The sequence below is a fragment of the Rhinoraja longicauda genome, chromosome 23 (assembly GCF_053455715.1).
Source record: "Rhinoraja longicauda isolate Sanriku21f chromosome 23, sRhiLon1.1, whole genome shotgun sequence".
Taxonomy (NCBI): Eukaryota; Metazoa; Chordata; class Chondrichthyes; order Rajiformes; family Arhynchobatidae; genus Rhinoraja; species Rhinoraja longicauda.
The window spans coordinates 25871134-25883750 of NC_135975.1; the positions used below are offsets into that span (position 1 = coordinate 25871134).

General features: G+C 37.2%; 1 protein-coding gene across 1 annotated transcript in view; it reads left to right on the plus strand.

Moving 5' to 3' along the window:
• The first annotated feature begins 2939 nt into the window (after positions 1 to 2939).
• LOC144605111 (mucin-6-like) overlaps positions 2940 to 12617 on the plus strand; it is a 70244-nt gene continuing 60566 nt past the window's right edge. Inside the window, exons 1-6 of the mRNA XM_078420170.1 lie at positions 2940 to 3004; positions 6995 to 7032; positions 7970 to 8198; positions 9007 to 9124; positions 9374 to 9452; positions 9586 to 9674. Of these exons, the coding sequence (XP_078276296.1) occupies positions 2940 to 3004; positions 6995 to 7032; positions 7970 to 8198; positions 9007 to 9124; positions 9374 to 9452; positions 9586 to 9674 (618 nt within the window). The remainder of the gene's footprint in view (positions 3005 to 6994; positions 7033 to 7969; positions 8199 to 9006; positions 9125 to 9373; positions 9453 to 9585; positions 9675 to 12617) is intronic.

Below are 12617 nucleotides of genomic sequence, written 5' to 3' on the forward strand. Positions count from 1 at the left end.
TTTGCCCTTCTTCCTTACCTTGTTACCTCTTCGAATATTTACGTTGTGCCGTATTTCAGTGTACTCCCTTCCATCGTCCAGGTACAAAAACAGAAAAGAAAAAAGAAAGATAGAAAAGTAAACCCTCCCTCTAATGTTGTTAATAAATAAATTAACAACATTACCCCCCTCTATTATACGAGGTGTGGTCCACACCACACTTGTGCCCATGATTATGGTAGAGCATGCATATTCTCCAACCCCCCCGATATTTCAAGTACTTCTAAAGATTAACTATCCTTAATACAATTGATCCCCTCTATAGTATACAAATCTTGTTAATAATCATTCATTCATGGATCTTCTTAATCAATTCTCGATGGCAATTCTTCAGCAAAATCTTGTGCTCTGACAAAGTCTTTGAAAAATTTATTTTCTCCAATGTTGATCATGATCTTCAAAGTAGCAGGATGCAGTAAAATGAACTTATAACCTTTCTTCCATAAAATATTTTTTGCCTTATTAAATTCTTTTTTCCTGCTCAACAAGACATTACTAATATCTGGGTAAAAAAATATTTTTGTACCTTCATACTCTATTGGTTTTCCCTGTCTTATATTCATCCCAACTGATTTGGGGACCAATTCTCTATCTCGGTATCTTAAGAATTTAATCAACACAGATCTTGGCTTTTGATTATTCGAAGGTTTCGGTCTTAGAGCCCTATGTGCTCTTTCTATTTCCATCGGTCCTTGTTTATCTATTCCAAGACTAGTCACTATCCAATCTTGAAAAAAATTGATTGGGTCTTCCCCCTCAACTCCCTCTGGCAAGCCAACAATTTTAACATTATTTCTCCTGCTGTAGTTTTCCAAGGCGTCCAACTTCTCCACGATCTTTTTGCTTTCAATTGTTGCAGCAGTAATACTATCTTCATTTTTTTCCACTCTAGATTTTAACATTTCATTTTCCATTTCTATATTATCCACTCTGTTTATCACTGTTTGAAAATTCTCCTCCATTTTTTTCAAAGTCTTATATATTTCCATATTGTCCTTATGCAGTTCCTTATTATCTATCCTCAATGCTTTCACTTCCTTTTCCATCACTTTGTGAGCTCCTTCAATTTTCTTGAGCCTTTTAATAATTTCTTCAAGCATCGCTTTAATTTTAATCTCTGAATCTTCTTGATCTCCTTCTTCCTTGTTTCCACTTCCACTGCTAGTTCCCTCCTCGTCACTCGTTTCCGAAACTTGAGCCTCTCGGCCACCAGAGGGCCATGCCTCTACGCCTGCTGAGGGCTCCTCAAATCCAGGCCCCTGCTCCGTCGGGGCTGTAGGCCTACCTTCGATTTTTTTTCTTGATTCCTTTGGTGGATTTCTTTGCTTCAGTGGTAGCTGTGCTCCCTTCCTTTCTTTCTTGGGGGTCATCAGTACGTTCTTTATACTTTTAACTTTAAATTAAAGTAGAATTCTTTTGGTGCGTCTTTTTTTGGTAGTTTAGGGCTTTGTTTTCGGGAGTGCTGAAAAGTTATGTCTACTCAGCCAGACATTGGACACGCCCCAATCTCTTGACTAAACTGTTCGCGTCAAGCCTCCATTCTCTCCAAAAGCACCACAAGCGTCACACATCCTGTGTAGTTCACCACACCCCATGATTCAGTTGCAAATATTTTATATTATAAATACATTTATTGCATTACACCCTTTCACGCTATGTATTACAACCGCACCTGCCTTCTACAAAGAGATTTTTGGGGCTGGGTTTTTTTCCCTCGAGCGTTGGAGACAGGGCTAACTTGATAGAAGTATATACGATTATGAGAGACATAGATCTTTTTCCCATAGTAGGGGTATCAAAACCAAGAGATAAAGTTTTTAGGTATGAGCAACGAGATTTAAAGGGACATGTGGGGTCAGCTTTTCACTCAGAGAATAGTTGATATCTGGAATGTGCAGCCAGAGGAGATGGTGAATTGAGATGCAACTACTATGATTTAGAGACATTTGGACAGATTCTTAAATAGACAGGGCATGGAGGATGCAAAGAACTGCAGATGCTAGAATCTTGAGTGAAATGACGAGACCAAACATAAACTAGGCGACCATATCGCCCATCACTTGCGCTTAGTCTGCCAAGGCCTGCTGGATCTCCGGTTACTAACCATTTTAACTCCCGTTCCCATTCCCATACTGACCTTTCTGTTCTGGGTTTCTTCCATTGCCAGAGTGAGACCAGAATGAATTTGTCCAGCTCCCACTTCTTTTCCAATTTTCTCCACCCTACGTCAATCAGTCTGAAGAAGAGTACTGACCCAAAATATTGCGTATCCATTATCTCCACAGATGCTGTCTGACCTTCATCAATGGGACGGTGGTGGAGAGAGTCAGCCACCTCAAGTTATTGGGAGTGCACTTATCAACACTCATCCTCTACGATCCACCTGCACTTAAGGACCCTCAAACCATTCTTTTTAATTCTTCATTCTCACTTTGAAATCGCTCAATGGACCTGTCCCTTCTTTCTCACTTCCTTCAGCCCATCCAGCAATGGTAGCATTTAGCTTTGCTGAATTCAAACCTTTCAAGCAAAGCCTTTGTCCCCCTCAAATCTTTCTCAAAGTCCATCTTACATATTAGGATTCAAAGTATTATATATTTATACATTCAATGAGTTTATAAGTGCAATTGTCTTTGCTGAATTCCTCTCCCAGCTGTAATGTGCAAAATTAAGAAATCAGAAGTTTGCCTTCAGGGAAGGTTGACAACATACCATCATTTCTTGAGTGTTTGAAGTCCTGATTGCCTTTATAAAATAACCAAGAAATAACAATTTCCTCATTCCTACGTAATGGGACTATTCGAAACATAGGTATAAAACACTTGTGAAACAGTACACCGAGCAATCAGCAGGATTGACCACTGCCAGATTGTTATCTGATTCACTTGCAAACTAATGCCATGAAGTTTTACATGTTTGTAAATACATTTGCTTTGTTTCTTTTGAAAGGTGAGATTTTTACTATGTATTATGTTTTGTAATTAAAGTAATGTAGCAGGTAGGCATTGTTATATTTATATATTTAGCCATTCTCTGATGTATGTATTTGATGAAAAAAATAAGTATTTTAAGAACAGATATAATTTTAAAGAAGTTAACTTAATTTAAGCAGATTATTAATTTACTTGTAATTTTGAGTTATTTTTTGTATAATTTCTGACAGCATAAATGACCATAGGGATTCAAAGTTGGAACTCTATTGACTGGAACTTTTTACATGCAATATTTCAAGGTGATAGCTAAAATTACAGCATTGCCACAGAGAATGAAATATAATATAAGAAGATAACTGCAGATGCTGGTACAAATCGAAGGTTTTTATTCACAAAATGCTGGAGTAACTCAGCAGGTCAGGCAGCATCTCGGGAGAGAAGGAATGGGTGAAGAAGGGTCTCGACCCGAAACGTCACCCATTCCTTCTCTCCCGAGATGCTGCCTGACCTGCTGAGTTACTCCAGCATTTTGTGAATGAAATATAATGTTGCTTGAACATATTTTGGAGAACATAGTGAAATTTCACTTTATATTTCACATTACTATTGAGTGTACAACTTCAGATGTTAACCTTAAGTAAACAAATCTACAGACTAGCTAACATTTGTTTCAGTTTTCATCATTAACTCAAAATTGCTTGATGCAAAAAAGGTTAAAGGGATATGAATTCTTGATCTATGTTTCAATTTTTTCATCTTTTTGGGTCACTGTTGTTGTTTCAAATTTATTATTTTTTAACCTACAAAATTAGTTTAAAAATGTAATAACATCAATAAGATCCATTGATTTGACATATAATAAAGTCCCTCGTCGTTCTGTCTCATACAGATGATTAAGATGCATGAGATTAAGATGCACTGTGATCAGTAGTTCTGTGCTGGTATCTCTGTTGTTTGTGATATATATAAATGACTAGGATATAAATATAGATAGGTTGGTGGGTAAGTTTGCAAATTACACTAAAATTGAGGAATGCTGTCAAAGTATTGTGGGATATAGATTAGTTACAGAAACAAACAGAAATATTGCAGCTGGAGTTGTATTATCATATGCACCAAAAGTGAACAATGAAATTCTTACTTACAGAGCACAACAGATTTGTAAAAACACAGTTCTCAATAGATAACATAATAAACAAAAAAAATTTAAATAAATTAAAAACCCAATATGGTGTCAAAACAAAACAAAGCCCGATGGCCCGATGGCCCGATGGCCCAAGTGCAACCAAGACCATTTGTAGTTCGAAGTTTAGATGGAGTTCATAGTATTCAATAATCTGATGCTTGTTGGGAAGAAGAAGAAAAATGCCGACAAGAAGAAAACATCCCCGTTGAGAGAAAGGCTCCAATTATTACTTGGAGTCTTTTAAGTGCAGCAATTGGATGGTAGTGCTTTTAGGAAGCTAGCAATAAGTGTAAATCCCAATGTTAAAGATTTCACATGCTTCTCTCTAAAATTTAAATAAATTACATCATTTTCATGTGAACTCTCTGATGCAGCAGTGAGTAGCAAATTAGGAGAAAAAGCAGATTAGTTGTACTTACTAGGATGGCAATTAGTGTCAATAGGTCCTTGATCTACAAAGTGAGACTAGTCCAGGCATGAGGGCATTAATCATTCATTTCCCAAAGATTTTCATTAATCATAGTGATGACAGCCTTGGAAAATTTGCTAAGCAAAGAGCTCCAGGTAAAATTTTGTATCTCTGAACACTAAATGAGAGTAGGCTCTTTGCAGATGGGCTGTTTTTGCTCCTGCCCTAAATTCCCAACTCATCTTACTTGTCCTTTCATGGCCTTAACGATGTGTCCAGTAATGAACACTGTCAGAGACTTCACCACCAATCCAACTAGATTGGGTATCCCAGCAGCTAAATGCACGAAAAACATTCTCTATTACTAACTTAGAAAGGATTGAACAGCCTGCAGTTTGTTCAGAAGCAACATAGTCAAGTTCCCATGTCAGCATAGAGACCTTTGGAATGACAGTGTTCAACAACATTAATAAATGGCAAGTATGACATTTGAAAGTTGGATCAGAAAAGTATTAGAGAGCATCCTTTCAGAGTTGAGGGTGTCTAGTTTGTACTCCATGTAGCATCGAGAAGACTTGCTGCAAAATTTATAGATGATAAAAAGAACGGCTACTGTTTGGTAGTGGTCAGCAGAATGAATATTTTGGGTGTTATTTTTGGTACTAAACAGATAGGTTGCTTTGTCTTGGAATGTGCCTTTTGATGGAAAAGTGGAAAATATTCCTTCAATCTCCCTACTTCTACCTTGTAGATAGCAGATTGCGGATAGCTTGCAATGTTAAGGAGAAAATCACACCGCAGAATACCCAGCTTCTGATGTGTTCCTTAACAACAGTATCTATGTGGCTGCCCTCGATTAGTTTCTAGTCAATGGCAACTACCAGGATGTTAATGATGGGGGATTCAGCATTCAAAAATTCTTTGAACATCAAAGCTTTATGATTTGATTCTGCCATGTTGAAGATAATCATTGTCAGGCACTTTTGTGGTGCATATATTACACTACAAATGTTCTTGGACTCTCCTTTCATTAGTTCAACAGAAAATGTTGGTTGAAAACTTCCTGGGACATCATTGGTATGTTTAGTGTGAGATTGAGATCTACCTGATGCATTAACTTACAACTTGATGTTTAGAATGCTCTCATAACTTTGTCACCAATTTATTGTGCAATCAACTTTCAAATTGGCATCAATCAGCTATCATTCCCAATTTTAAATATTACATAGTCTGTGAGATTTGCAATTTGTTAATTATGGATGAAAAGTTATGTTGATCCTAAAAATTCAGTTTATATTTTATCATGGATTCTACGTTGTCCATTACTTTTCATTCTTCATAGTTGCACGATTTCCACCGGGCGGCGCCACCAGCAATGGCTGCCTCATCAACAGTCTGTCTGTCCTTCTGTTTTTGTTAATTTAAGTATGTTTTGGTGTTCCTTGGTTTGTTTTATGTGGGGGATTGGGGGGAGTTGGGGGAAACTTTTTTTCAATCTCATACCTCGACGGAGATGCGATTTTTTTCCATATCGTATCTCCGTCCCCACTGCAGCCTAACATTGAGGAGTTGGCAGTCTTTCCTGGTGATCGGCCCGGCACTTCATGCTTCAACATCTCGGAGCTGCGAATCCTTTGCCGGGGATCGACTGTGCAGATCTCCAATCGCGGGGCCTGTAGACTTTAACATCGTGAAGCACATGGTCTTTGGTAAGAAGAGGCCGACTCGGGAGCTCCATTTCGCGGAGAGAGTTTCAACCACCCCAACGCAGGAGTTTGATCATCCCGACGCGAGGGCTTCAGACCATCGGCTGCGGAGGCATTGATCGGGGGCCCTGACTGCCAGATGGTTCAACAGCCCCGACCGTGGGAGAACAAAGTGGAAGATCTTTGAACTTTATTACCTTCCATCACAGTGAGGAATGTGGAATCCGCTGTGGTGGATGTTTATGTTAAATTTTATTTTTTTGTGGCTGTGTGTCTTGTTGCTTTTCACTGAGTATGGCTGTAAGGTAACTCAAATTTCACTGTACTTTAATTGGTACATGTGACAATAAATTGATCTTGAAATCTTGACTCTTGAAATTTGTTAGATTATAGGTAGTTTATCAGAATTATGTGTTTTTTATAAAGTCTGTCAGAGATTCAGAAGGCAAGAAGGCACGAGTTAATACCATGGGGATATGTTTTTTGTGTTTCTCATTGAGCGTGTTTTGGTGATATAGACTTTCTCTTTTTTAAAGTTAATTTTTAGAGTCCTTTGTAATGTATTTTTATGCATTGGCTCTTGAATATCAAAATCTCTATAGAATTATACAAAATTATCAATAATTATCTTATTCAGTCATAAATAAACAATAGGCTTTAGATATCTTAGATCATTTGAGTAAAATTGATTTTTGTTTGATACAGATAATGCCTTTGCCAGTGAAATAAATGGGGGTACGTTGTCACAGAACAGCCATGGTAAGTTAATATTTATAATACTGAAATAACCATGACATCATATAGGTTAATGTTACATCAGCATTTCGTATTTGGGTTTAGCAATTATGGTAGTTACCTCGCAATACTCCAGTGTGCAGGGGCCATCTTCTCTTCATAGGAAAGATTTTTGATTCTTTATCTCAGTGTAGTCCTCTGACTAATGTTACCAATTTCAGTGCTTTCTTCTATCCCATGCATTGCTTTTCTCTTGTCTCGTGCAATAGCATTCCATCAAACATCTGGCTATTGAAAACAGTAAACTAATTCCACCTTACTGGATGGATAAAATTTCCAAAACCCATCTAACTCAGCTTCTTCCTAAGATCTGCACCATCACAGTAAAGATTTAGCATGTTAAACAACCAATTAAGATGACACTGTGCATGAGTCAGAGAAAATAATAATTTAAAGACTTTGCCTCTTCTGCAGTCAAGTCAATCAATCCAACATAAATTCTTCAGTTTTGATGAAAAAGTAACTTGTAGCATTGTGTTTACATAAAACTAGAGATGTTTTTAAAATAAAATTCCATATTATAATGATATGTGAAGGTTTTGTTTATCTTTAAAATAAAAGAGCTTGATCAATGTTGTAGCCACAATTAGATATGGAATTACTATAACTAAGTTGAGTGTGGAATGAAAATAAATAATATTTGTATTTAGAAAGAAAACCCTTTTTACTCCCATGTTTTCTGTGAACTGTGTCAAATGCAAGCATTTTTTTCTGCTTGATTTGAATGGGTCACATCTCATACAAACCTTAAGATTTGCACAAGATAACTTATTCTTTTCATTTCAAATATATAAATACACAATTATGTTAGGTCAATGCATTTCAAAACAATACAGGATTTATTATGTAAGCATATTCAGGCAACTAAATAACGACCGGTTGATTTTTTCCATTTCTTTAGATACTTGCAGCACATGGGGACAAGGAGCGATCAGGACCTACACCAATGCATTTTATTATTTTAGATCAAATTGTAACTACATTCTGAGTCGCCATTGCCAAGGTGACACAGAAGATTTCAATTTGGAGATTCGGCGTGACCCGAGTGGCAAATTGGAGCATATTTTCATAAACATTGAAGGTGCTTTCATCGTTGTGGCAAATGATACGATCAAGGTTAAAAACAATGTGTAAGTACTGCAGGATCAATTTTGATACTAATTAATTTTGAAATTGTGAGCAGAATAATTAATTGAAAGCAGAATGACTAGCAATTGCTAATTATCTAACTGGATGGGAAATTGCCTGGACCTGATGATGCCCTACATTCCAGCCATCCATCCACCCTATGGCATCCACCCTATACTGCATCTGGACTCTGCCCTTGATCATGCTCGGAATTTCTATGTCCCTACCATGACTAAAATATTTCAAACAGTTCTGATGATGTCGGCTCCTATTTCATTTAACACAGCTGAATAGTACAGAAAGGAAATTATTTTGAGAAGTTTTACTGAAGCCTTTGAATAAAGAATAAACAAATGTACAAATGTGGAAATAATTCTGTATAAATATCAACGATATAATAATAATAATAATAATAATAATAATAATAATGCATTACATTTATATAGCGCTTTTCTAAAGACGCTCAAAGATATCACTATTTATGAAATATTCTACCATCGGGTGGCGCCGTACATGGCAGCCTTGCCAAAAGCCTGTCTCATCTTTTTCTTCTTTTGCTGTTTTGGTCTGTGTTTACTTGTATGTTTTTAGTGTACTTTTAGTTTTTGTATTATGTGGGTGTTGGGGGAAACCTTTTTTATCTCTTTCCTCGACGGAGATGCAACTTGTTCAACGTATCTCTGTCTGCACTGCGGCTTTAATACCGTGGAATTATTTAAAATAATTCCAGTGCCAAAAAAAGATCTTTGATGTATGTCAACATTTTAAATGTCAATTGCTTTTTCGATCATTATTGCTTTCCCTCTGTAGAATAACAATGCCATATATTGACAAATTGATCAGTATTCATCGATATGGAGTAGATGTACGCTTTATAAACAGGAAACAAACTATATCTATCATCTGGAATTACAATGATGCACTGTCGGTAAGAAAGTTTGAAGAGCATTTATTTTATTCTATATAAAAAATCAGTTCATAGATTTTAAATAATTTTAAGATTGTTGAAACCTCCTCTATGTATGTCATTTTCATACAGTGTTGAAAGAGAGCATTCTGTTGAATTTAAATTAAAAATTACTTTGAGAGAAAGGGTCTAATTTCCACATAATTATATACCTATTTCATGTGATGGAATATATTTTCGTATTTTTTAATTCCAGTCTTTCATTTTTAGATAACCGTGGATGTTCAATACCATGGGAAACTATGTGGCCTTTGTGGACTTAATGATGAAAATATCCCAACAACATATGGTAAAAACTAAATATATACTATTTATATCACTATTTATAACTGAACCATTTAAAAAAAAATTCCCTTGATCTTTAAAATTTCATGAATAGATCATTTCTGAAATTGATAACTGGATCATTCTTTTTGGTGTAGATTTGGCGTTTACGTTTCAGGCCAACATGGATACAAGTGGTACCTGTACGACTGTGTTCCCAGAAGAAACTAGTTGCGACACAACTGATGTAAGTTGCATGAATAGGCAGGAATATTTAAGAAATCAGTTTACCAGAAAACAAGTTTGAAAGGCCTAATTTTTGTTTAATTCCTGTTCCAGTGCACATATTCTCACTCGAAGAATTGCTATTAAAATCTGTCATTCTACAACCTCAAAACAAGAGTTAATGTAACAAACATATTAAAACTACAAATCATTTCCTTCTGCTTATCATTAATGACCAGTGAGAGTTGAATCCCACGACAGGTCTTGATGGATCCCAGATCCCTTCCATTGAGTTTTATCGATGTTTGTAAACCTAGCTTCTAATTCAGGTTTCAGCTAATTTAAGATTCATTTTGATTTGTTTATAATTGCGCTTCCAAAAATCTCAGTCAATTAATAGGGAGAGTAACTGGTACAATACTTTCCATTCCTCTTGACATTTTCAGTTCACTCCTTATATTTTAAACATTAGCTTAGTTTCTCAATTATTTTTCCTCTGACATGTGTAGAACTTTGAGAGTGGGCATTGGGTGATTGGTTCCATAGTCAATTAACTTTTTACATTGTACTCAAAGAGATATGGAATTTGCTGCCACAAGTTGAGTTGAAGGGTGAATATGGATTTAAGAGAGGGCCAGATAAAAAGATAAAGAAAAAAGTAACAGGATAAATCATTGTGGATAGATGAAGTGGGGAAGAAAGATTCTTGAGTGGAGCAAAACCATTTGCAAGCACCTGACGTGTCAAATAGCCAGATTCTCAACTTCCAAGGTCCATGTTATCCTGTAATGCTGTCTGTCAGCATTATATATGGATACTTGGCAAGTAACCTACCAAAACCGAGCAGAAAGTCAAAAGCTTCAGAAGGAAGAGGACAGGATGAACATAACTGAGATCAACATTTGCTTCCCTTGAGAAATTTCTAATCCAACATCTTTTAAGTTCTTATCTGCAGTCTGCTGATCCTGCAATACTGAAATCCTAATTAACAGAGCTGAAACACCAATGGTTAAAGGAAGCAGTTCGTCATTTGTTTCAACTATAACTTTTGGATAAAAGTTATAATTCTTTGGATGAGGGGATTAAGGGGTTTGTGGCCAAGATGACACAAAAATAGGTGGATGGGGCAGGTAGTGTAACATAGAAACATCGAAAATGGGTGCAGGAGTAAACCATTCGGCCCTTCAAGCCAGCACCGCCATTCAATATGGTCATGGCTGATCATCCAAAATCAGTACTCCATTCTGGCTTTTTCCCCCACATCCCTTGATTCCCTTGGCCCCCTGAGCTAAATCTTACTCTCATTTGAAAATATCCAGTGAATTGGCCTCCTATGCTTGGTGGCAGAGAATTCCACAGATTCACAACTCTCTGGGTGAAAATGTTTTTCCTCATAGAGTCATAGAGTAATACAGTATGGAAGCAGGCCCTTCAGCCCAACTCGCCCACACCGGCCAACAATGTCCCAGCTACACGATTCCCATTTGCCTGCGCTTGGTCCACATCCTCCAAACCTGTCCTATCCATGTACCTGTCTAACTGTTTCTTAAACGGTGATAGTCCCAGCCTCAACTACCTCTTCTGGCAACTTGTTCCATGCACCCACCACCCTTTATGTGAAAAAGTTATATTTCAGCAGGTTCTAACAGTCTACATTGTGACTTCAACCTCATTTGTAACCACAAATTACCTATCTTTTAAGAGTTGCTGGCATGATCTCAATTCGTGCCAACCAAAAAAAGCAACTATTTTACAAAATTTCAGTAAACTACTTCTGCTCACCAGGATGAGTATTAACTTACTGAGCAGAACTAGTTTACTGAAATTATGTAAAATAGTTGCTTTTTTTTGTTGTTGCATATCCTCTAATACATTATATGGGCAAAACTTAATAGAGAGTGTACCAAGGAATAAGATACACATGTATTTAGATGGGCAAGGGCTGATTAGGGATAGTTAGCACATCTGGGATAGTTAGTTAACTGGGAGATCGTGATTGAGCTTTTTTTTGAAGATGTGACCTAGAAGGTTGATGAGGGCAGAGCCGTGGACATATGTACATAGATTTCACCAAGCATTTGACAAGGTACCACATGGTAGGCTGCTCTGGAATCCAATGTCCATGGGATCCAAGGAGAGCTAGCCGACTGGATAGAAAATTGGTTTCATGGAAGGAAGCAGAGGGTGATGGTGGAAGATTGTTTTTTGGACTGGAGGCCTGTAACTAGTGGTATGCCTCTGCGTTTGGTGCTGGGACTATAGCTGTTTGTCATCTATATCAATGATTTGGATGAGAACGTGCAAGACATGATTAATAAGTTTGTAGATGACATTAAAGTGGGTAGTATTGTCGATAGCAAAGATGGTTGTCAAAAATTGCAGCAGGATCTTGATCAGTTAGGTAGGTGGGCTGAGAATGGTTGATAGAATTTAATACAGAGAAGTTGGGGGTGTTGCATATTGGAAAGTCTAACATGAGCAGGACCTGCACAGTGAACGGCAGGACTCTGCAGAGTGTTGTGGAGCAGAGAGATCTAGGAGGTCAAGTGCATAGTTCTTTGAAAGTGGCATCACAGGTAGATGGGGCTATCAAAAAGGCTCTCAGCACATTGGCCTTTATCAGTCAGAGTATTTGGTATAGAAGTTGCGAGGTCATGCTGCAGATGTATAAGACATTGGTGAGGTCATATTTAGAGGAAAGATGTTGTTAAACTAGAATTAATGCAGAGAAAATTTACCAGGATGGTGCCAGGGCTCGAGGGCCTGAGCTAAAGAGAGAATTTGAGCAGGGGGTTGAGGGGTAATCTTATAGAGGTGTATAAGATCATGAGAAGATTAGATAGGGTAAATGCACAGTCTTTTACCCAGAGTGCAGGAATCAAAAATTAGATGTATAGGTTTAAGTGAGGGGGGAAAGATTTAATAGGAACCTGAGGGGCAACTTTTTTACACAAAGGGTGGTAGG